Source organism: Oncorhynchus gorbuscha, linkage group LG26 (assembly GCF_021184085.1).
Source record: "Oncorhynchus gorbuscha isolate QuinsamMale2020 ecotype Even-year linkage group LG26, OgorEven_v1.0, whole genome shotgun sequence".
Lineage (NCBI taxonomy): Eukaryota > Metazoa > Chordata > Actinopteri > Salmoniformes > Salmonidae > Oncorhynchus > Oncorhynchus gorbuscha.
In genome coordinates, this window is record NC_060198.1 from 5,117,568 (window position 1) to 5,140,286 (window position 22,719).

At 45.1% G+C, this 22,719-nt stretch overlaps 1 protein-coding gene across 7 annotated transcripts; it reads right to left on the reverse strand.

The window, feature by feature from the left end:
• Positions 1-889: 889 nt before the first annotated feature.
• LOC124015228 (meiosis regulator and mRNA stability factor 1-like) lies at positions 890-22,693 on the reverse strand. 7 transcript variants are annotated; one of them, XM_046330281.1, is made up of 28 exons: positions 22,416-22,693; positions 22,172-22,254; positions 20,307-20,515; positions 17,744-18,571; positions 17,359-17,503; positions 16,996-17,204; positions 16,760-16,877; positions 16,473-16,648; positions 14,511-15,026; positions 13,584-13,738; positions 13,051-13,227; positions 12,543-12,750; positions 12,135-12,313; positions 11,873-11,953; positions 11,275-11,511; positions 11,023-11,142; positions 10,576-10,757; positions 9,906-10,126; positions 9,402-9,544; positions 8,908-9,041; positions 7,796-7,998; positions 7,236-7,463; positions 6,556-6,795; positions 5,771-6,001; positions 5,350-5,410; positions 4,975-5,082; positions 4,674-4,832; positions 890-4,505 (listed from the first exon to the last, which is right to left on the reverse strand). In XM_046330281.1, the coding sequence occupies exons 3-28, from the start codon at positions 20,466-20,468 to the stop codon at positions 4,270-4,272; spliced, it is 5,457 nt and encodes a 1,818-aa protein (XP_046186237.1). In that variant the 5' UTR covers positions 20,469-20,515; positions 22,172-22,254; positions 22,416-22,693; the 3' UTR covers positions 890-4,269. The 7 variants fall into 7 exon arrangements, with proteins under 7 accessions (XP_046186237.1, XP_046186238.1, XP_046186239.1 ...); XM_046330282.1 differs by lacking the exon at positions 22,172-22,254; XM_046330283.1 differs by lacking the exon at positions 22,416-22,693 and having other exon boundaries at positions 4,975-5,079; positions 22,172-22,307.
• Between the last annotated feature and the right edge of the window lie 26 nt (positions 22,694-22,719).

Here is a 22,719-nt window from a genome sequence, read left to right on the forward strand (position 1 = left end):
GTTGAGTCCAAATTTGAGATATTTGGTTCCAACCCGCCATGTCTTTGTGAGACGCAGAGTAGGTGAACGGATGATCTCCACATCTGTGGTTCCCACCATGAAGCATGGAGAGTTGGTGTGCTGGTGACACTGGCAGTGATTTATTTAGAATTCAAGGCACACAACCAGCATGGCTACCACAGCATTCTGCTGCGCTACGCCATCCCATCTGGTTTGTGCTTAGTGGGACAATCATTTGTTTTTCAACAATCAAACACACACCTCCAGGCTGTGTAAGGGCTTTTTGACCAAGGAGAGTGGAGTGCTGCAGCAGATGACCTGGCCTCCACAATCACCTGACTTCAACCCAATTGAGTTTGACCATGAAGGAAAAGCACCAAACAAGTGCTCAGCATATATGTAGGAACTCTTTCAAGACTGTTGGAAAAGCATTCCTAACGAAGCTGGTTGAGAGAATGCCAAGAGTGTGCAAAGTTGTCAAGGCAAAGGCTACTTTGAAGAAATATAAAAAATATATTTTGATTTGTTTAACACTTTTTTGGTTACTACATGATTCCATGTGTGCTATTTCATAGTTTGTGTCTTCACTGTTATTCTACAAATGTACAAAAAAGTAAAAATAAATAAAAACCCTTGAATGTGTGTGTAGATGTGTCCAAACTTTTGACTGGTACTGTATTTAAATAAAAAGGCATCTTTCAGGAATTCACTGGTTTTTCAAGTCAATTAAAGGGATTGTTCAGTTTGAAGTTTTAGTAACATTGCTAAATTACCAGCTAGCAAACCATAAAACCCTTTGCATTTACTGTCACTTTCAGCAAGTAAAAAAAATATAACACCTTTAACTATCCCTTTAAGAGAAACTCAAGTCAAAAATAAGAGGAAGGAGTAATGCTTCAGTGATTTATTCAACAGAAATCATTTGGTCCCCTCAACATCAATGAAACGGTTACAACAACATCTTGTATGGTGAGCTGAGGTGAAGGAAGAACATGGAGAAGGAACGATAGAAGACTTCAGTGAAACAAATACAGAACAGAGGATAACCTTGACAAAAAACTGGAGGGGGTGAGATCCATGGGAGTACAACAGGGAGACTAAGAGAAGTGCAAACAAACGTTGACAGACATGGTACTATCCAAAATAGCACCACATTCCCTATATAGTGCACTACTTTTGACCAGAGTTCATATAAAGTAATGCACTACATAGGGAATATGCTGCCATTTCAGATGCAGACCATGACATACTCCCTTCGAGATACAATTAAATCGCACTATAGTGGAGTCCGATACAAATTAACCAACGACAAAACCTTGCAAAACAATTATTTTTTTTCACCTCCGAAATGAACAAACCCACAATAAACCTCCTTTTACAAGAACCAAAGCTATGCAAAGGTGCATACGGAGTACTTTACCAGTACATGCTGCTTTTTACTGATGTAAGCAAACTTATGAGAATTGTACCTCTTATTTTAACTCTGCCTTCTGAGATAGTGGACACTGTAGCACCTGGGAGTTAGTTCTAAACGTAAAACGCAGTTGTATCTTTCGAGGCCAAACTAAAGTATCATTTAAGTTTTAGTGCACAATTTTAAGGCCATTTTTGTGCCGATTGTCCCTTTGTTAAAGAGAGAAATAAGATTCTGCCCATTGTTAAAATTGGATCTAACACTTTCGGAAGATTCTGAGCCTTTAAGCCGTTATGCCTCAATATACCGTATTGGAAATCGCTCAAGATTCGGGGAAATCCACCTCCTTTACTGAGTGAGTCATGTAATTAGAAACAGGAAGGAAATCTTGGGCGTCAAAACACAAAAGTCTAGTAACTAATGAGGAGAATCAAATTAGATGCCAATTTGAAACACAGTCAACAGGAAAAACACTGACAGGAATCTGAGTAGCCATATTGGCTCTTAGCAAGGAGATCACTATCATGGGCTCTGGCCCAATTTCTCTGGTCTTCAACTGAATCTCCAACACATACAGTAACACTGACAGAAGGAAGACATTTTGGATCAAAGGAGCTGGACATCAGGGGCCCTGGCCCAATTCTCTGGTCTTTTCTGCATCTTCAACACAGTAGCACAAGAGAGAAAACTGCATCTTTCAACATCCGTTCATAGGGATGCTGTATTTACATCAAGTCATGCCTTCTACTTTCCAAACCATGCTTGTAGGTAGGAACTCAATGTCATAACTTGGGGTTGGTTGGTACAATCAGCACTCTCATCAACACGTAGGATAGGCAACACAAAATAAATCTATAGGACAATCACAAGTAAAAATGTTATGTAAAGACGAATGAGGTAAGTTATGTCTCCAGTCCATTCAGTAGCCATCCCTTACTCAGCGCCATGGCAGATACAAGCCATTGTAAGAGCCAGGCGTTGTCCAGAGCCGCACGAGGGCCTTTGTCCCTTTGATCCTATCGGGGCCTCCAGGGGCCCTTCTTGCTGTTTCATGTGTAGCACACAAGTACCCATCTTTTCTCTCCACTTTTACTAAAAACACCAAGTCTATCTCATTGTTTAAAAAAATCAAAAATCCCAGCTCCTCTACTCAACCAGTAGAGACAACACTGAAAATGTAGACAAAAAGCAACCAGGTTGAACAAAAACAACCTTGGGCGTTTCCACAGTAACCAGGAGTGAGGGGGGAGGGGTGATGTAAACTGTAACCAGGAGTGGGGGGAGGGGGGGTGATGTAAACAATACCTCTAATATATGGTTTCTGCGGAAACAAGACAACTTTAACTAATTTCTTTAAAAAAAATGCAGTTCACCAACAGTCTGATTTCTGACCTAATAGGTTTACACCATGCATAAAATGTTTGTTTTTATGCACAACATGCATATTACACACCACCTATAAGTTATTCAAGTGTAAACCGCACTCAATCTCTAAAAATACAAAAACAGAAATAATTTCTACTTAGCTTCCGGCAGGAAACAGTGTCACCATATCTTTGTTCACCCTGCCTCCAAGCTTTTTAACACTTGGTCCGAGTGTTCAGGGTCTCGGCTTCTGCCTTGCCTAAATAACGGCCCAAGGCAGACTGACCCTCAACCTCGCCAAGAGCTCATTCAAAACTCTTCACGGAGGAGTCAGAATTCCTTCTCTTTCACACTGTCGTACACATTGGAGACAGCGCTGATTGCGACACCCCATTGAGAACACACAAATACAAGCTTAGGTCGATTTGACTGAGACCAGAAAGTCGTCAAAGTTACTTCGAAGCCACTTTGGCAGCTTGATCACTCCTGCCATTGACTCGATACTTGAATGAGAAACTGAAAAGAACCAGCCATATAGGCTACTACTTTATGAAAGCACATAGTCAAGGTGGAACGATGTCTGAGGACTCTAACACTGGAGTGTGAACTGAACACAATGCTAAACATCTCCCAAGAGAAAGAGTTAAAAGAATGAGATGGGCATGGTTACTCAACAACAATAATTGTCAATACTACCTCCAAAGCTGCCTCAATGGCAAAGCTCAAATATTTTTGTACTTCTAGCTGTATGAAGAAGTGCATTTGTCCGATGACAAAATGCAATGGGGACAACACAGGGGAGAGGGCAGTAGACACTCAAAAATAATGACGTTTCTCTACATATTTATATAGCTTTCCCTCAGAGCTTCCTTGACAATAATTAACATGATATAAAATCCCTGTATAAGTACCCATTTTTAAACAAGTTACTGAATTAAATCTCTGAGGGGTTTTGAGTCGAGGTAAGGGTATTCAGGGGTAAAATAGGCATCTTTTGCGATTTGCAGTGTAAACTCGTGGCTACAGTGCCAACTACCTCAGTATTTGTTGTTGCTGTATTGTGGGGAAGTTCTCTTTCCACTTTCAGAGAACCATGTTTCCAAACAGTTTATCCCATAGTATATAATTAATATCTACCACAAAACCTTTCTTGACATGCATTAATCTGACTAAAAGTACACGGCATAGAAAAATGAATGGCTGTTGCAGAAATAACTGCAACAAGAAAACTCATAGCTTTGTGAGGAAACAACAACATCAACATGACGATTGAGTTTGAAAAGATAAGGGGAAAAGGCAAAGAAAGGAAATAACGTCACAGTTTGTTGCGGGGGGCATGACTAAAAACAAATCATTATTCTTGGGGTTTTTTACAATTTAGCTGATGAACTCTTCATTTTCGAGTTGTGTGTGATGAATGTGTGTGTGTGTATGTGTGTGTGTGTGTGTGTGTGTGTGTGTGTTCCAGCATGTGATCGTCAGTGAGTGTCTTAGGGTGCGGCTGTAAAAGAGAAGTTAGCTGCCAGCTTCACTTTATTGCGAGGAGTCCTCTTGCTGGGGCTGTTTTCAACGGACGCCATTTTGTGGGTCACATTCTGTGGAGGCTTGGTAGTCATGGAAACCAAAACAACAACATTCTGGTTGTTGTCCGTTAATGCTTCTATAGGCTCAGATGTGTCACAGACAGCAGGGGCTGCTACAGCTTCCTCCTCAAGTTTATCACGCTCTGAAAAACACAATGGCATCATATATCCAGGTCAGTCCAAGGGAAGATGTCGGCTGTGTGTAGAGCAGAGCACGAGTAAGGTCGAAGCTAATGCCTAGGCGGGCTAACAGTCTCATGGCACACAGAAGACCTGGGTTTGAAACGCGGTTGATCACGTGATCAGCTCACCTGCTGGTGATGGCGTCTGCTCGAAGCGGATGAGGTCAGCCTGTTGGAGAACGGGGTCAGGGTGCAGCTGGGGAGAGGGCAGGCAGGAGGGTACTGGGCCACACAGCAGGTCTACTGGAGAGGTCAGACACAGCAGCTCTGTCTCCACCCCACCAACACCTGATGGGGAAAAAAAAGAGACTTCATTTCTGCTTCAATGTATAAACAACTATTAAAAAGCCTAAAAACACCTACAAGGCAAAAAGAAGAACATCAAAACATTGGTAATCGTGCCTATGACTCCAGTGGTGTGGTTAGCTACCTGGGCTGTGAGTTTCAGACTCTGTGTTGCTACAGGGGCTGTCTCTCTGGCTGGCCCCGTCCTCAGGCTCCTCTGAGGCTGCAGGGCTGGCTCCAGTGGCTCGAGCTGCTGAGGAGAACCAACCAACCCACAGACCATTATTACACTCTTTCCATTACAGACTAAAACACTGTGCCTTCAAGACACTACCATTTCTGTTCCCATCATACAAGCAAAACACCACGACTTCTGTTCCCATTACATGTCATGTTCAACTAGTCTCAGGTTGAAGGATCATACAACATGATGCCCATGAGATGAACTGATAACAACCCCTTCCCGTATGTTAATACTAAATGCAGGCAAGGCCAAAGCCATTTGTTGATTTGTCTTTACCTTTCATATCGTTCTTCAAAACGATAATCCTCTTGTGGCCATGCCCTTTGATCCACACTACCTGCACACAGGCAGAAACAACATCCCATTTAATTACCACAAACCCCATCCATCCGTCACCACAGAGTCTGCAATGGGGGCTAAAGCCGCACAGTGCAGGGACAGAGAAGGCAACTAACCACATTGACTACATCTGCTGCTTCCACAGTGATATCCCCAGTGCAAGTCCATATGCTGAAGAACTCTTTAGATACAAGCGTTATCAATTCCCATCTTATCATTAACACATCTGTGTATTTCCAACATGTTGTAAAACAAGAAGTTTCTTGTCTATCAGCTTTGAATTTTAGAAAAGCACTTCAACTTTTTTTGTTGAGGGTGAGGAGAAAGGCGAGCGTGGCGAGAGTTAGTCATTCTGTACCTGTGGTATGGCGTTGAGCAGGTCGTCTACGCTGCCGTAGCCGTAGGAGCGAGGTTGGAGGCCGCGTCCGGTGAACTTGGCGTAGGCCCCGGGGAACTCCGTTAGGGAGATCTGGTGGTAGTGGTAGGTGTGGAGCAGGGCACGCACCCTACGGGCAAACTGGTACAGACGGGTTAGTCTAACTCTCTCCTCGCCACGCTCGCCTTCCTCCTCACCCTCACCGTAGAACAGCTAGGGGGGAGAGAGAAAGAAGGGAAGTTATGAGAAACACCAGGGGAGGGCAAACTTTGTGGCTCGGGGGCCACATTGGGATTTCGAAATGAAACAGAGGGCCACACACATTTTTTGGGGGGGTGGACCAGAATGGGTAGTTATTTGAAAATGTATAGGTCCATTGTCATTTACATTTAAGTCATTTCAACATATTTTGTCTAGTTTGATATTTAAAAATATATTAAAAAAATTAACCCGCGGGTCGTAGTTTGCCGACCCTGGTCTAGACCTACACACAAAGACCTAATGGTCATCATTACGAATATTCTAACATATAACAAGCGTTTCATTCAAAAGGATTGTGCAATACGTCTCAGACAATTACAAAACCCGACTAACACGATGCTACCCAACTTTAAGACCCTGTGAAAAAGCCCTAAAAAAATGCTTTCAACAGGAATCCATGATCCTTCTTATCAGACAAGTAGGCAGTAGAGCAAAAAGGTTCCAGTCTATAGAACTAGAATTAAACATTAGTATAGTATGATATCTCTATGGTCCAGTCCACCGACCTCCACCAGGTAAGGCAGGCTCTTCAGCAGCTCGCTGAGCGAGAGGAAGCCGTATTCACAGGGGTTGAGCTGTACCCCATGTACAGAATTATACAGCAGACTCAAGCCCTCCACGCTGACGGAGCAGTCTCCCTCGTGCTGCCCCAGGCCCATCAGCAGGGACAGCAGCTGGCATGTTAACGAGCGCAGAGACTTCCTGTTGATCAGCTGGACCTCACGGCCGTTAGCTCCGTCCACCACCTGAGGAGAAGGTCAAAATCAGATGTATTTATAAAAATCCCTTTATACTGCAGCAGGTATCAAAGTGCCTTCAGTTGGAGGTGAGAGATGAACCTTGGCATTCAGAAAACATGGCTGAATCTGGAATTGATGGCTCATTTCCAATATAAAGATGACATTTCAACGCACCAATAAGGGGCCTGCACACTCAAACCTCATCCAAGCCACTTCAGTGACATCAATTCATATCAAGAAATACTTGTGACTCATCCTTTTTGTGACTCATCCTTGCTTGTTTACATGAGGTCTTGTATAGCTCAGGATGCTCTTGTTCAGTGTTGGGAGTCGACAACCATCAAAACATGCAGTATCACAACCATTTAAATCAGTCTAAATCTATTAAGTACAACAGCCTACTACAGATGTATTTGACGGAACTGACTAGAAAGTCCCAACCATACCTTGACGACGTGGCAGAGGTTGACGAGCAGGGCGGGCAGGGAGGAGACGTCGTAGTCCTGGAGCCTCAGGCCGTAGCCAAAGGTCTTGCTGTACTCAGACAGTAGCTGGGCAGCAGGCAGGCTGGAGTCTTTCTGGGAACGGAGCATCTTGACCAGCTGGGCAGCCAGGGCCTTCACACGCTCTACCTCTGTTAGGGTCAGCACCTTCTCCTCTCCACACTCCAACACCTGGGGAGAGAGAGAGGTTCCATAACAAAATGTCCACTCTACTCTAGGAATAATGTTATTTGTACTGATAATAAATTACCCATTGGGACAGAAATGAGATGCACACCAATATTTATTACACACAATTTTTATGGGAGGTTAAAAACAAATAGCTGCTGGGTATGACAGTTATTACTGTCAGACGTTGCGATTCATTTCCAAATTAAGGTAGTGCTCTGGATAAATTGAGGATAATCTAACATTATCAATGGCTTCTCCTGCAGCACTGAAGTCAACAAATAAAAACACACACACTCCTCCTGGGACAGAGAATGACTCTGGCCTCCACCCACCACGAGTACGTCGGGGATGGCCTCGAAGAGCTCCATGAGCTTGGTGAAGCCGTAGTAGGCGAGTTTGCACTGGCGTCCGAAGTGGTGGTGGTAGGTAGGGATGAACTTGGAGAAGGCCATGCGACAGTGGGGCTGGTGACGCAGTAGGTCCACCACCTCCTTACCAAACTGCTTGGTCCGCTCCATCTCATCTGATGTACGATCTGAATGGGACGAGGACAAGAGTTAACAACTCAGTTCTCTTTATTTATAATATATATTTTTAGAAGCCAGTTAGACATGTTCTCTGCTGGATGACGTCTCCCTGTTGTAATAAACCAGGTATTTATACATTTACTTCACCTTCTCTCCTTTTAGCTCACCTGGTAATTCCTATTACAGGTCATTTCATTTTTTGCCATTTTAAAGACGATACAGAAAAACAGGTAGAGGGAAAAACAACCTGATCCCCAAACCACATCCCAAGTAGAACAGGTATTTTCTGACTCTATTGAAAGAGGTTGAGTCAAAAGGCAGTAGGACGGGTTTAAACCTACTGTATGCCGACACCGTAGACGTGTACCGAAGGCTGCGGCATTACCGCTACACCAGCCAGGTTACAGTCAGAAGATAGTCAGGCATATGTGTGTGTGTAAAATGCATTACTTTATTCCATGCCAAGGATATTCTTATCCATCTCCAAGGGAATTTCTGGGTTGAATAAAGAAGAGTGAAAAAAAAAACCTATCCAAAACAAAAGTGACTAATATTTCACAATTTCCCCCCAGGGATCAAATGTACAACTAGAGACACAAACAAGACAACAACCCAACCATCTGGTCCCAAGTTCAACATATTTTCTAAACAAACGTTACCAATATTTCACATGTTCCTTGCTAAAGCTGGGTATGTTCCCCCAAGGTATCAAATGTACTAGGAAGACAGAACAACCCTCTGGTAGTTTATCCGTGACCCTGATATCAGACCCATTAGAGTCGCACAATTCTTGTTACTTTCACCAAATTCCCAGAAAAGTACACTGGAACAATAACCACGAAAAATACAGAATCCTTTTGGGGAAGTTACCGGAATGTTGCATACCCTAAGACCCATACAGAGGGACCTCATCTCACCTCTCTTGGGTACAGAGATGACAGTGTCCAAGTCCTGGTGTGTGATGGTGATGGTGGTGTCAGGGATCTCAGCTAGCAGGTCCATCAGATCACACATCCCATAGTCCAGCACACACCAGTCTCTGGAGAAGCACCTGTAGCAATAGAAACACATTGAATGAACACACACACAGACAGGGAGCCATTTGACAGAAAATACACTTCCAAATGAATTCATATAAAACACCATCACAAGTAAATACACCTCCAAATAAGGCAATAGAAACAGAATCCAAACGAAGTCATAAAACAAATACTTTACTGTTAATTAACAATAGCTGACAGGAATGTGCTTCGGTTAGGATAGACAACATGATTGGCTGAGAGTGTGGGAATGGGCGGTCCTCCTATAGAATTGACCAGTGGTTGGTCTGCATGAATTTTAGACTCTTTGGCTCGACGGTATGATTTGCTGAGAGAGTGGCGGAGTGGGCAGTTCCTATGGTAGTACTGACCAATGGTAGGCCTGCATGAAGTCTGTGATGGCCACCTGTTTGCTGGCCTGGAACTTGAGCAGTTTGAGGATGTCCTGGGTGAATCTCTTCACCTGGGCACGGTGGGTCAGGGTCAGCAGACGCTTGGTCCCCATGCCAAGGATCTGGAGTTGAGAGGAAAGAGAGATTCATTCAGGCTTTGTTTACTTCAGGGGTCGCCACCACTGAGAGTGTATGCAAGCACTTCCTGCTGCAATAATCTATTAGATGTTGTACTAATTGTTTCTGTCAGGGATCTAACCTCAAGGCTGTTGAAGTGTGTAATGAGAAACAAAGTGGGCAAGGCTTTGTCAGAAGGGATAGCAGATGGTCTTCTTCATTGTGTGTTTGAGCTAGGAAGTCACTAAACTAGCAAGATTAAAAGTGATCCATCGTGTGTCAATTAATTGAGCTTGAGTAACTGCCATCTTTGATTATCTGTGTAAGTGAGCGATTTATTAAACTGTGCGTGTGTATGTATCATACCTGCAGTACGTGAGGCACAGCCTCCAGTAGCTCCAGCAGCTTAGAGTATCCGTAGTCAGAGACCCTACACTGCTTGGCATAGTGGTGGTGGTAGGCAGGTATGAACTTGCTGATGGGCATCAGGTTGCAGGGCTGACCCTTCATCAGGTCAATGAGCTCTCTACTGAACTGGATCAACTGGGGGTTCCCCACCGGGGACTTGCACCGCTGCGTCCACTGGTCTATGACACACACACACACACACACACACACACACACACACACACACACACACACACACACACACACACACACACACACACACACACACACACACACACACACCAAGAGGTTTTAATGACTTCTATTATGATAGTAGTATGGGTGCAGCTCTGTCTTGGAGTGCTGGTATCTGCGTCAGCAGCACAGTATCCACCTACTAAAAATGTCAGGAAAGCAGTTTTTAGCTCAACATATCTCTGACACAATTTCTTATGGCCTCCCGAGTATCTTCAAGTGTCTTTGAGAACAGTCTTATGCGACAGGGGCCTCCATTGTCAATGAATATAGGGTTTAAATTCTGTAGGTTTGTATTGCTTTTATGAACCCCAGAGGATTCCTCTGAGAGTCTAAATAAAAGGTTTTCAATGTAATTCTCCCTGAGTGTTAGGGCTGAGAGTCAGGTCAGTACCTGTGTTGGATGCGGGTGGCTTGTTGTGGATCCACTTGATGACCTTGAAGCCGTTCTGAGCAGTGACGATGTTAATGCCTGGTATACAGGTGATGAGGTGCTCTAAGGGGACACTCCCCTCCTCTTCCCCCTCTTCAGACACCACCAGGGGGCCCAACTCTGATGCATAGCACTCTGAGAAACTGAGTCACAGGAAAGCTAAATTAATATTCATGAAACACAAAATCTAGTAACATTTACAGTGTTATAGGAAATTCCAAAAGGCCATTGCACTCCATTTGTATGAAATGGGTTCTAGAAATATTGTTTTGATTTATTAAAAAAGGTATTTCCCATAAAAGTTCACTTTTATATCAATGCAGATCTCTCCCACTCCATTTATTGAATTGAAATGTATTAAGCATCCACTGTCTGTTAATCTATCCAGGCAGAGACAGCGTTGGTTACCTGAGCAGGGGCAGGGTTCCCTCATGGGACTGTAGCAGACAGTGGACCTGGGAGGCTAGGGTCTTCAGAGACACCACCACAAAAGGAATCTTATACGAGTCTGGGTCAAAGTCTGCCTCACTACAGGGGGGGACAGAGAGATCGAGCTCTTATGAAATACTTTCTCAAAAAGTATTTGAGTCCTGTAAGATGACAAATATATGTGTGTGTGTGTGTGTGTGCGCGCATATGGATCTTTCAGTCTATCCCTACCTGAAGTTCTGCTGTGTGTAGTGGTAACGGCAGACAGGCTCGTGGTACTCCAACTGTTCAAACACCACAGGACTACCATTAGCCGAGGACCCCTCCTGGGACTGAGACGACCCCAGAGGGCTCTGCCTGGCCTGGCTACTGGGGAGGAGACACACCAGCCTGCCTCCACCCTGCTCCCTCACCGCCACAACCTCTTGTAGTCTGTATAGGTCGCTCACCACCAGCTTACGACCAAATCTGGGGAGAGGTGGAGAGATGGGTGGAAAGGAATTAATAAAGTACATTGACATAGCCATTACTTAGCCTCCATTTAAACAGGCAGCCGAATTCTGATCTTTTTCCCCCCACTGATTGGTCTTTTAACCAATTAAATCAGATCGAGTGAAAAAAAAGTATCAGGGCCCGTTTTCCCAAAAGCATCTTAAGAATAAGTTCATTAGAACCATAGGATCCCATAGTTCTAATGTTGAACTTAGCATTAAGATGCTTTTGGGAAAAAGTGTAAACGCAGCCACAGTACTTAACATTGCATAGGACTAACTCCTACAGAGCTGGAGGGAGGTTGAGTGATGAGGAGGAGAGAAGCAACATGACTCACTTTTTCTCGTAGATTTCAGTGAACTTGAAAAGGGGAAGACAGCTGGCTGGCGCGTCCTGGAGAATCTGGAAGATTTCAGAGCTGTAGAAAGAGGAAACCTTTTCATACCATCCGAATCCATCTCAAACTAGGAACAAATCATGTGTTGGCGACATTTAAAAAAGGATGGTGACGAGTTCCCCGATCGAAGACATGAAACTGCCAAATGATGTGACAAGTAAGGGAGAGAGTACTACCTCAATGTTAACTGTACTGTACATACCGGAGCATGGCTAGAGACTTGTTGCCGGCCCCGGTGATGAGGGACACGTGGATGCGTTTGCTTCCTATCTTGTAGCGGTGCAGGCTGCTCACAGCACTGATGGCCTGCTGTAGGGAGACGAACTGGACAGTGGCCTTCAGCTGGTAGTCTGTGTGGGGACTCAGCTCTACGCCTTTAACCTGGAGGGAGACACGCGCGTTAGCTTCTCATGTCGTCTAGTGTCCGCGATTTGGCACAAGCACACACAGCCGCGTCAGAAAATGACAGAATTGGTTGAATCAATACAATGACACTAAACTACTAAATCTTGACCTCGCCATCTTGCTATTTAGCCTCAAACGGGAGACAGATTAAAGCTCTATTCATCTATAATTAATAGCATCACAATACTGTCTGTACAGGACTCACCCGTCCGTGTCTGGAGAAGGCGTCGTGCAGGCTCTGCTGCAGCTCCTTACGGGACATCCTGTAGTCCAGGTTGGCCACCTGTAAGTCTGCCCCGTCCGAGAAGGGCTCCGAGGCCTGTGGACCCACAGGCAGACAGGGGCTGCTGCTGCCCCGGGGAGGAGGGCCTATTAGGGGGGAGGAGCGGCTCGACATGCAGGGGGATCCACTCCTGGAGCAGAGAGAAAGAGAAGAGTTGAGTGGCTTGGCAGCACCATAGGAAGGTATAGATTGAAATGTCATGACCAAATCATCAAAGTGTCAGATATTTGTGTAGCTCAATGAGGTTACTTTTTTCGTGCAGGAAATTTTAAAACTAATTTGGGGGATATTCCCTTGCATTGTTTTAAAGTGGGGATAAAAAAAAGGCTCAAGTTAAAACCAAGGCATAGACTGACGTCTCTCCTCGCCTAAAGACTGCTGACAGGGTAAAGAAACAAACGGGTAATTCTGTAGTGTCTGATGGTCTCACCGTGAGGACCAGGAGCCTTGGGAGAGGCCCTGTGGCTGGGGGAGGACCGAGGCGCTAAAGGTCTTGTGCAGGGTCAGCTTGCTGAAGGCAGAGGGGGTGCTGACCTGGAACTCTCCAGAGCTCCGGTCCACATGACGCTCAGAGTCCGATGCACTGCGGGGGCTGGAGAGGTCTCTCCTGATTGGAGAGGGGACATTAACTTGAAGTTTAAGGATTATGGCATACTCCGCTCTCTGAAAACAGCAACTGCATTTGAGAGTTTTTGGCATCACCTCAGCTCCAGTAGTTTGTGCACAAGCCACCTCATTTAGAAACAGCTGCTTATTAATTCCTAAACCTGCCTGCATTCTACACTTCCTTGGGTCGATGGAGCCCTCTATAACAGGGATACTTTTTGCAGGCCATTTTACAATATTGAAGGTAAAAACACATACAAGCCTGTGGGAACCAACTGTGATGGAACCATCTAACAATTAGTACATTTGTTCTTTCTTCATTTTAGTCTGAAAGGGGCCCTGGTGTCCATAGCGTACCTCCTGCAGCTGAACATAGACTCTCCTATGAGGCCGGCCTTGATGGGGTGTTGCTGGGACGGCCCCTCTCCGTTACTGTGGGGGGAGGAGTTGTGCTGGCCTTTCTCCAGGGGGAAACCCCCAATCTTGGGCTTGGTCTCCAGTCCACCGAGCTCCTGCACCAGGGGGACAACCAAAGTGTAACTAGATATGTAGTGATGAAAGTATTAGAATAGCCATCAGCTTGGCAGAATGGATGTGAAGTGGAAGAGGCTAATAGATAAACGATAAGAGCTGAGAGGAAGTGGTCCTTCAGAATGCTGGTGATTTTTTACCAAAGCTATTTATTCAAATCAGAGCTATACGTTTCCCCCACTGTTAGTATTATTCAACCGCTTGTATTGTCATAACTCTGACATTATCATCACCATTCTGCAGTCTTCCCCTCAGCTCTATTGTCGGGTGGAGACAAAGCAACGGAGCAGCAGAATAAAAAGAGCAGAGATCAAAGTAACAGATCAAAAGCGTAGAAGAAAGAGACCATAAAAAAACAGACTGTTACGGCCGGCGGGACAGGAAGTGATTACAAACAGAAGCAGGATTCTGACGAGACGAGGCATGGGATAGAGCAAAGATGTGGGAGAGAGAGATATGCAATCATTAGATTGATCATTAATTGACACAATGAATTTAAAAAAAGATCAGCCAGACATTATATGAAGCATGGGACAAAGTGTTGAAATGCCACACATTGATTAAAACATTACATGAAATGTTGAGCGAAGCACAGAAACAGACCAGGCATTAAACTACATGAAGCATGAGATGAAGCATGGTTATAGTTTAAAAGCCACAGGATAGCGCAGGCAGAGTGGAGGACATGGACAGGGTTAGGGGAGGACAGGTGGCACGCGGGATGGGGGGGGGGGGCGGCAGGATGCTGCTGACCTGAGGAAGCTTTCTGGTTTGGGGGAGAACGGGGTAAGGTGTCCCCCCGCTCCCCCTCCTGGGGCTGTAGGGCCTCTCAGGCACCGGAACGGAGAGGGGGAGCGAGGATTCCCTCTCTCTCTGACACTCACGCCTCGCACGCCTTTTCCTCCTAGGGGAGTGCAGCTTCTCCAGGGGAAGGAAGGAAAAAAAGGAGGAGGGAAGAGGTTGAACTGGAAGCAGAGGTGGAGTCTCAGATGAGGAAGGTGGTGGGGTCGGGTCATTTCCCTCCTCAGTGGACGGAGCTGAGAAGGAGAGGGTGATGCGCTGGCCGAACACGTCCTCGTTCTCCATGCGCTTGCGGGCGCGCTCCGCCGCTTCCTGCGAGCTGAAGCGGAGGACGGCGGTGCCGGTGGCCATGGAGACGCCCAGAACCTTGCCCCCGCAGTTGTCCGAGAGGCGGCGGAGGCGGTTGCCCACACTCTTGCCGTCGCAGCCCGGCGGCAGGTTGTACACATAGAGCAGGTTGAAACCGAGCTAGTGGGGGGAGGAGAGGAGGGAAAGAGAGAAGAGGGGACCGCTCTGGGTTTACGTTTTTGAACATTCTTTGGAAATGTGTTTTAAAATGACAAGAGGTTTGCAGGGTCGGAGTCTTGTGATTCGTAGCATTACACTACCGTAATTGCTGGACTATAAGCCTCTACTTTATTCCCACGCTTTGAACCTCGCGGTTTATACAATGACGAGGCTAATTTATGGATTTTTCCCGCTTTCACAAGATTCGTGCCGCCAAAAAACTGAGCACCGTCACATAATGTGACGTAAAATCGAGCGCACTCAAACTTCCCATCATTCTGATTACGGTAGTAATTTTGTCACCCTCATCATGGCAAAGACACGGAGAAATGCATATGATGCAGCTTTCAAGTTGAAGGCGATCGATCTGGCGTTTGGAACAAGGAAATAGAGCTGCTGCACGGGAGCTTGGCCTTAACGAGTCGATGATAAGACGTTGGAAACAGCAGCGTGAGGAACTGAATCAGTGCAAAAAGACAACAAAGGCTTTCAGAGGGAAGAAAAGCAGAAGGCCCAAAGTATTTGCAGCCACTCGACATCAGTGTAAATCGTGCATTTAAAGTGGCGCTCCTTGTTCAGTGGGAGTCTTGGATGACAAGTGGTGAGAAATCCTTCACTAAAACGGGCTGCATGCGAAGAGCAACTTATGGTCAAGTCTGCCCAGTGGGTCCTGACAGCGTGGAGCATTGTCAAAAAATCCACTATCATCAACAGGTTTCGAAAGTCTGGACTGCTGCGTGTTAAAGGGGCAGAATGAGCTCAGCGGGGTATTTGCCTCAGGATGAAAGTGACGAGAGCGACAATGAAAACGATCCAACATCGGATGAAGCAATTCTGAGGCTATTCATCTCCGACACCAAAGGAGATGACTTCAGTGGTTTCAGTGCACAGGAGGAGGAAGATAGTGACCAAGTTCATTTGTTTCAATGTACCGGTAGGCACCTGCGGCTTATAGACATGTGCGGCATATTTATGTACAAAATACATATTTTTTAATAATTCAGTGGGTGCGGTTTATATTCAGGTGCGCTTAATAGTCCAGCAATTACGGTACTGAAGATAACACTGTAGAACGAGAGGGAAGACACAGGACCAGTGTGGCTCAGTTGGTAGAGCATGGCACTTGCAAGGCCAGAGTTGTGGGTTCGATTCCCACAGAGGGACCAGTATGGACAAATATGAAAATGTAAGTTGCTCTGGATAAGAGCGTCTGCTAAATGACTCAAAAGTCAAATGTAAAGAGGTCTAGAACCATTGGAAGAGTAAAGGGCAGATTTCAGATTGCCCAGAAGTAATGCCTAAAGGGCAGAGATAGTCTCTGAGCAACCAGTCAGAGTACTGTACATGTATTGAAAAGTGAACTTCTGACATTCTGCAATATGTATTACATATATCTCTGAAGCCTACCTGTGATTTGACAGCCTGTCTGGGCGGCAGGTCGGCTACCATCTCTTCAAAGGCCACGTGGCGGTGGGCGTGCTGCAGCAGGGCGTCCGACGTCTGACCGCTCTTATGGACCAGGATCACCTGGAAACCATGGCGATGCCGGAGATCACTCAGCTCGCTGGCAAAGTTCACGTCGGCTGCGAAACGGATTTAGAAAAGGGGTTAACTACATAGGTATGGAGTGGACGGACGAACGAAATGCAAGAAAAACAGTTTTAATATCGATAAGGTAAAATGAGCACACGCACAGGAGACTAGCACCACAGTAGCAGGGGCAGTGTGTGTTTCCGCAAAGCGCCGCAGGCTCTGACGAAGCTTGTCGTCCGCAGCGTTCTTAGCGGTAGCGTTAATGTGCGCTACCGTCACCTGGGGAAAAAAATTAACCAGAAGACTAATCAGACATTGCTCATTTAGGTAGAGTCAGAGACTGAAAATAGAGCGGAACACTTTACCAGCTGAGGGAATCAGATCACACACAGGTTACCTGGCAGTTGTTGAGCTCCTGGATGACGGCCTTGTTCTCCTTGCTGATGTCACAGACGCAGATGAACTCTGCCTCTCTGTGGCCCTGGAAGAAGTGGCTGCGGAGGCGCTGGACCACAGCTGCAGCAGAGCGACCGCTGGGAACGCAGCAGTTCTCGATGTCCCAGAAAACACCCACCGGAGGGATGTTCTCAGGGCCTTCTGGAGAACCTGGGGAGGAGAAAAACACCAAATGTGTTCAGAAATTGAGCAAAACTGGGAGGTACTACTGTCCTGCATGTCTCTAGTGAGAATTGTTTTTGAGAAAAATGTTGGTTCAGTGTGCCCTTCTGAACACGACTGGCATCATTACATTGATACATACCATACTTTGTTGCAGATTTGCCCAGGCTGGAACCCAGCAGTAGCAGGCCGTCGGAGGTCGTCCCACAGCCATTACACACGGGGATGGGCACTGAGGCCGACTGGGCCGGGGGCAGAGGAATGTTAGGCCACAACTTGTCTGCAGGCTGAACACGTGGAAAGAACAAGTTATAATTCTGTAGTTAGACAAAACAACCCATGTCTTCAAATGTTGTAATATTGTAGAGTCAGGGACGGCAAAGAGTCATTTCTAAATGCTGGACAAATGACACAAATTGTAACTCGTATGCATGTAACTGAACGAAGTACTGCCCATTCGTGTATACAAGTGACAACCAATACAACAGAGTGCCACCACCACAGTGAACAAAGAGAATTCCACCAACCTTCGTCAAACAATCCCGGCAGTAGTGCGCCCCCGTGCGACAAACTGTGCGTTCAAGATTGAAGTGCATAGCATTAGAAGAACAGATATGTCCCGAGGTGGGTATGTGGGGGTCACTGTGTGCTGCCAATGATCTCTGGACCCCCAGAGTGGCAGGGTTGTAATCACCACCACAGGGGTAATACCCAGCTGCCCTATGGTGGGGGGTGGAGGTTGTAATGAATTTAGACTCGTTGTAGGGTAAAGGGATGGAGGGGTAAGAGTGGAGAGGTCTGAGAAGGCCTCCTGTACAGCAGGAGCATGGTAGGTGGGAGTGAGACTGAAAGGGTAGGGGCTGGGACGTGGTGTCTACAGAGGGGATGTGGAGCTTGTAGCTCCCAGAGGGGAGTAGCGTAGCTCTGGCATCCCCTCCACCACCACCAAGGCTGGGGAAGTGCGGGTGTGAGTTGAAGGTGGTTGGCGTTATTTGACTGGTTCCTAGCCTGCTGAAAGAGGCTTCCTGAGAACTTGGAGGGAGGTAGAGTGGGACACCACTGCTGACACCGACACCACTACTAATACTAGCGCTACCTCCACCACTAACAACCCCATAACCACTACGACCTAATGGGTCTGTGCTGCAGTGCTCACAGTGAGTGCACACGCTTACTTTGGGACTACCCCCCTGTAGTGGTAGTTGTTGGAGGGAGTCTTGCGGAAGAGGAGGCAGACAGGGGGGGGGCAGAGGGAGGTGGGCGAGGGGGAATGGCTGGGAGGCAGCGGTATGATGCGGAGGAGGAGGCAGATCTTTCAGCTCCAATACTGGCTTTCTGTTGTCCATGTAATCGTTCTGGGAAAATAAGTTAAAACAAACAAAAATGTTATTTCTAAACTAAACAAACAAAAAGGATATTTCTCAGCATAATCATTTCACACTTACTACTTTTTTATTTATTTGGCATTTGATTCCTGATTGATATTGTACTGCATTGTTGAGGAGAATTCGTAAGCATTTCACTTTACAGTGCTCAAGTGACCAATAAACTTTGATATGATGGGGAAATGTATTCTAGTTTACCCTGACCCATCTTCTTACAACGTACACCTCAGCTCTACTACACGTGGCGTTGCTTTGCCTTCGGCGCCGTGACAATGTGACGTTCTACCTGCTACACAGAACATATGCAACCAAAAAAAAAATCAACCTTTTTCACTCGAGAATTGAACCTCGTGAATATTGAGCTTGGAGGCTGCCGTTGGACGGAACGCAAAGGCGGGCGCAACACGGCAGTATAGCAGCTTTCATTGATGGGAAGCATTTCCTCAATGGTTGATGGCAATGCTGGATGCCCGATGTCTATAGCATAGCAGGGCCGTAAGATGGGAGAGAAAACCAAGTTGATGAAAGTAGGCCCGTTCAGTTCACTGATAAGAGTAAAGATACATGTGCTCCTTTGTGTCTAACATGTCTGATAGTGGCCTTGGGAGGATTCACGATATGTAATAAGAGGAACTGTCATTCTAGAACAACCAAGTTCAGGAACAAACGGTCTCTGGCTTTTGAAGCCTATCTAAAATGACTGGAGGCAGCAATGTACATAGTTATGACTAAAATGCTACATTTCACATTTCATTAAAAAAGGCAAGTAGGTTAAAGAACAAATTCTTATTTACAATGACGGTCTACCCCGGCCAATCCCTCCTCTAACGGCGCTGGGCCAATTGTGCACCACCTTATGGGACTCCCGATCACAGCCAGTTGTGACGCAGCCCGGGATCGAACCTGGGTCTGTAATGACGCCTTAGACCGCTGCGTCACTCAGGATCCCCAAATCCTCTTTTATTAAACAGACTTCACTCTCCACAATTCACACATGGCTTCCTCTCAAAGCTTCAAATTAATTTGTCCCTCTATGTCTACCCCTAATAATACAATTGATTAGAGCTGGGAAGAGAAACCGCAAATTGACACCGACCACTTATCGTGGACATTTAGCTGATACCGTTCATTACATGATAGGGACTTATTAAATAAGTTTGCTTATGTGGGCGATTGCTAACGGGACAATTGATAGCTACAACATTTAAAGTAGTAGTAGCTTTAACTCCTTTGGGATAGGGGGCGGTATTTTGACGTCCGGGTGAAAGGCGTGCTTAAAGTAAACATCCTGCTACTCAGGCCCAGAAGCTAGGATATGCATATTGGATAGAAAACACTAAAGTTTCTAAAACTATTAAAATAATGTCTGAGTATAACAGAACGGAAATGGCAGGCGAAACCCAGAGGACACCCCAGTCTAGAGTTTCAGGCTGGTTTTTGGAAAAATGAGACAGAAATTGTAGTTTTTCTAGGTAGCTCCCATTTTGGCTGTAGTGTTTCCAAGCGCATGAATGAGAGCGCATTCTTTGGTATTTTTCTCCACTAGAGATAATAATTCTCAGTCTTAAATTGTATCGTTTATTTGCATATTAGGGTACCTAAGGTTTGTATTTTTGTATTTCATACCCATCATAGAACGTAAACGATCATAGGTCTCCGGCTACAATGTCAATACTTAATTGAAGCATAATGTAATGTTACATACTTGTTTGTCTGTGTTGTAACTTGGGGTGTTTTGCTGCTCGGGGGTGGAGAAGCACTCGGTGAGTTTCCAGAGCCGGGACAAGGCCTCTTTCTTGGGATGACTGAGCCATGGGAAGGGCCTAGAACTGCATATGGATCTCTCCTTTCCCAGTCCTTCCATCATACAACCTAGCAAAGCCTTTCACCATCTTGCTTCCTTCTCATGCTTCCCTAAGATAGAGAAAAGAGGAAGCCCTTTGTTTTAAATGTTTCCAAATTGGTCTTCATAAGTTTCCACTGGCTGCAATAGGGTAGCTAACGTTATCTAGTTAGTGACTACCACAGAATATTTAAACCTACCCCCAGGGCTTTACAGAGCTACCATTTTGGGGGCATATGCTCCTAAATATTTAGCTGTGCTGTCTGGAATTATAACTTGGGAGCACAGTCCCCTAAAAAACAGAATCCAGGTAATAATTGTTGAAACGATTTATTCGCTGTCCCGCAGCAGTATGCAAACATGTGGTGGCACAGAAAGGAAAAGGTTGCTTCTTCAAGAGAAGAACATGTGGTGGCACAGAAAGGAAAAGGTTGCTTCTTCAAGAGAAGAACATGTGGTGGCACAGAAAGGAAAGGGTAGCTTCTTCAGGAGATGAGCTTCAAAACTAGCTAGGATTCATATATTTTAGTCATTTAGCAGACACGTATCTAGAGCGGCTTATAAGAGCAATTAGCGCTAAGATTTTTCACCAACTCGGCTTTCGGTTACGGTCCCAACACTCTTATCCACTAGGCTACCTGCCACCTATATATATGCCCACTATAGGCCATCTTAAAATCTTCTAGATTTATTCAATTCCAATAAATCCTGTATTTTTGCTGGCAATTCTTATCAATGAAAGGGCAATCTGCAATTACTACAACAATTTGGGACTTATAAATAATAAACCCATTGATTCCTGAAGAGTAGAACTTAAACTGCCCCATGAGCTTAGTTTAACTGTCATAACCCATCAGAAGCAAACATATAAACTTGTTTTCCCTATGTTTGTAAACAAAGTAAATGTAAACAAACACTATAGCCTCAACCATGGTTAAAACTGTACTTTTATATTATGATGGTCGGTCTGTGAATTTAAGTGTGGTTACATTTCTCACAGGCCAATCTGCTTAGTTATCGTTTCAACTGCGGATTGCCGCTTGAATACCTCAAATATGTTTATTTGTGTGCTTGGGAGCACGTGTGGAAAATGTCAGCATAGAGCACCAAGCAAATTGTTAACTGCAGAGTTTAGCCGATTAAACTCAACGTTTTAAATCGTGAAGTTGAGTTGCCTATGCAGTTGTGACACGCTAGTGTGGATTTACTGTTTAGCTATACACGTGCCATTAAACTAAATGCGTGTTCCCGTTTGCTATGTTCATGACCAACTGCCCTCATATAATTCACTGGTTCATTTTAGTGGTGAAACGAGGCGTGTACCTAGCTAACAGGACTGCTTGCGTAAACCAATCTCAGTGTTTGGTTAGCAGCTAACCATAGGGAGTTAGCTAACGTTACATGAATTCGCTTGAAAGTAGTTACAAAAACTAAACAATTTTGCGGCACAACCCAAACGACATAGCTTTCTCTCTAAAACCATTGTGGCAATTCCTCATAACATAACCTTGACAAATGACAGGAATTATCTCCCATAAGAGTACCATTAAAGTTAGCTCGCCTAGGTTGGTTAGGTAACCAGCTAATGCTAACTGACGATTGTCTGTTGAGACAGCACCTGCTACATACTGCTTCGTAGTAGGTACAAGGGATAACATCATGCTATATCAACAAACAGTCAACGTATTTGAATGGGGTATTTACCTAGATAACTGGTTATTTCTTACCTGACTGGCGAGCTAGCTAGCTACTTTACTTCCTTTCTTCTCATCATATCCCTCCGTAGTATTGTTTTGCGTTATCCGTCTACCTAGCAACCAGACGTTTTTTTGAACATACATTTGCCATAAACGATTCCACCACTGTCGCAATTGCATACAAAGCACCCAACTAGTTTCAAGTGTCCTTGCCACTGAACTTATGGTTATATTCTTGCTAGCTGGTTATCAAATTCCTCAAAACGAAACTTACCATAATTACAACAGTATGCTGATCAAATTTGTAGCCATTGTAATGTAAAATAACTACTAAATAACCTGTAATGGAATAAATAATTTGCTAACGAAGGCAATTCGTTCTCTATTCTAGAACGTCCGTCAATTTCAAATCGTGTAATGTTCCCACTTTTCTAGTGGGAAATTGGTTTAGCAAATCGAAACATTTGTTTGTGTCCACAAGGTTTATTTATTAGATAACTCGTTTTTAATTTCATATAACTTGTAACGGTGCACCGAATGACTAATAAAGTGAACCTGGTTGTCTACACTCACAGTCT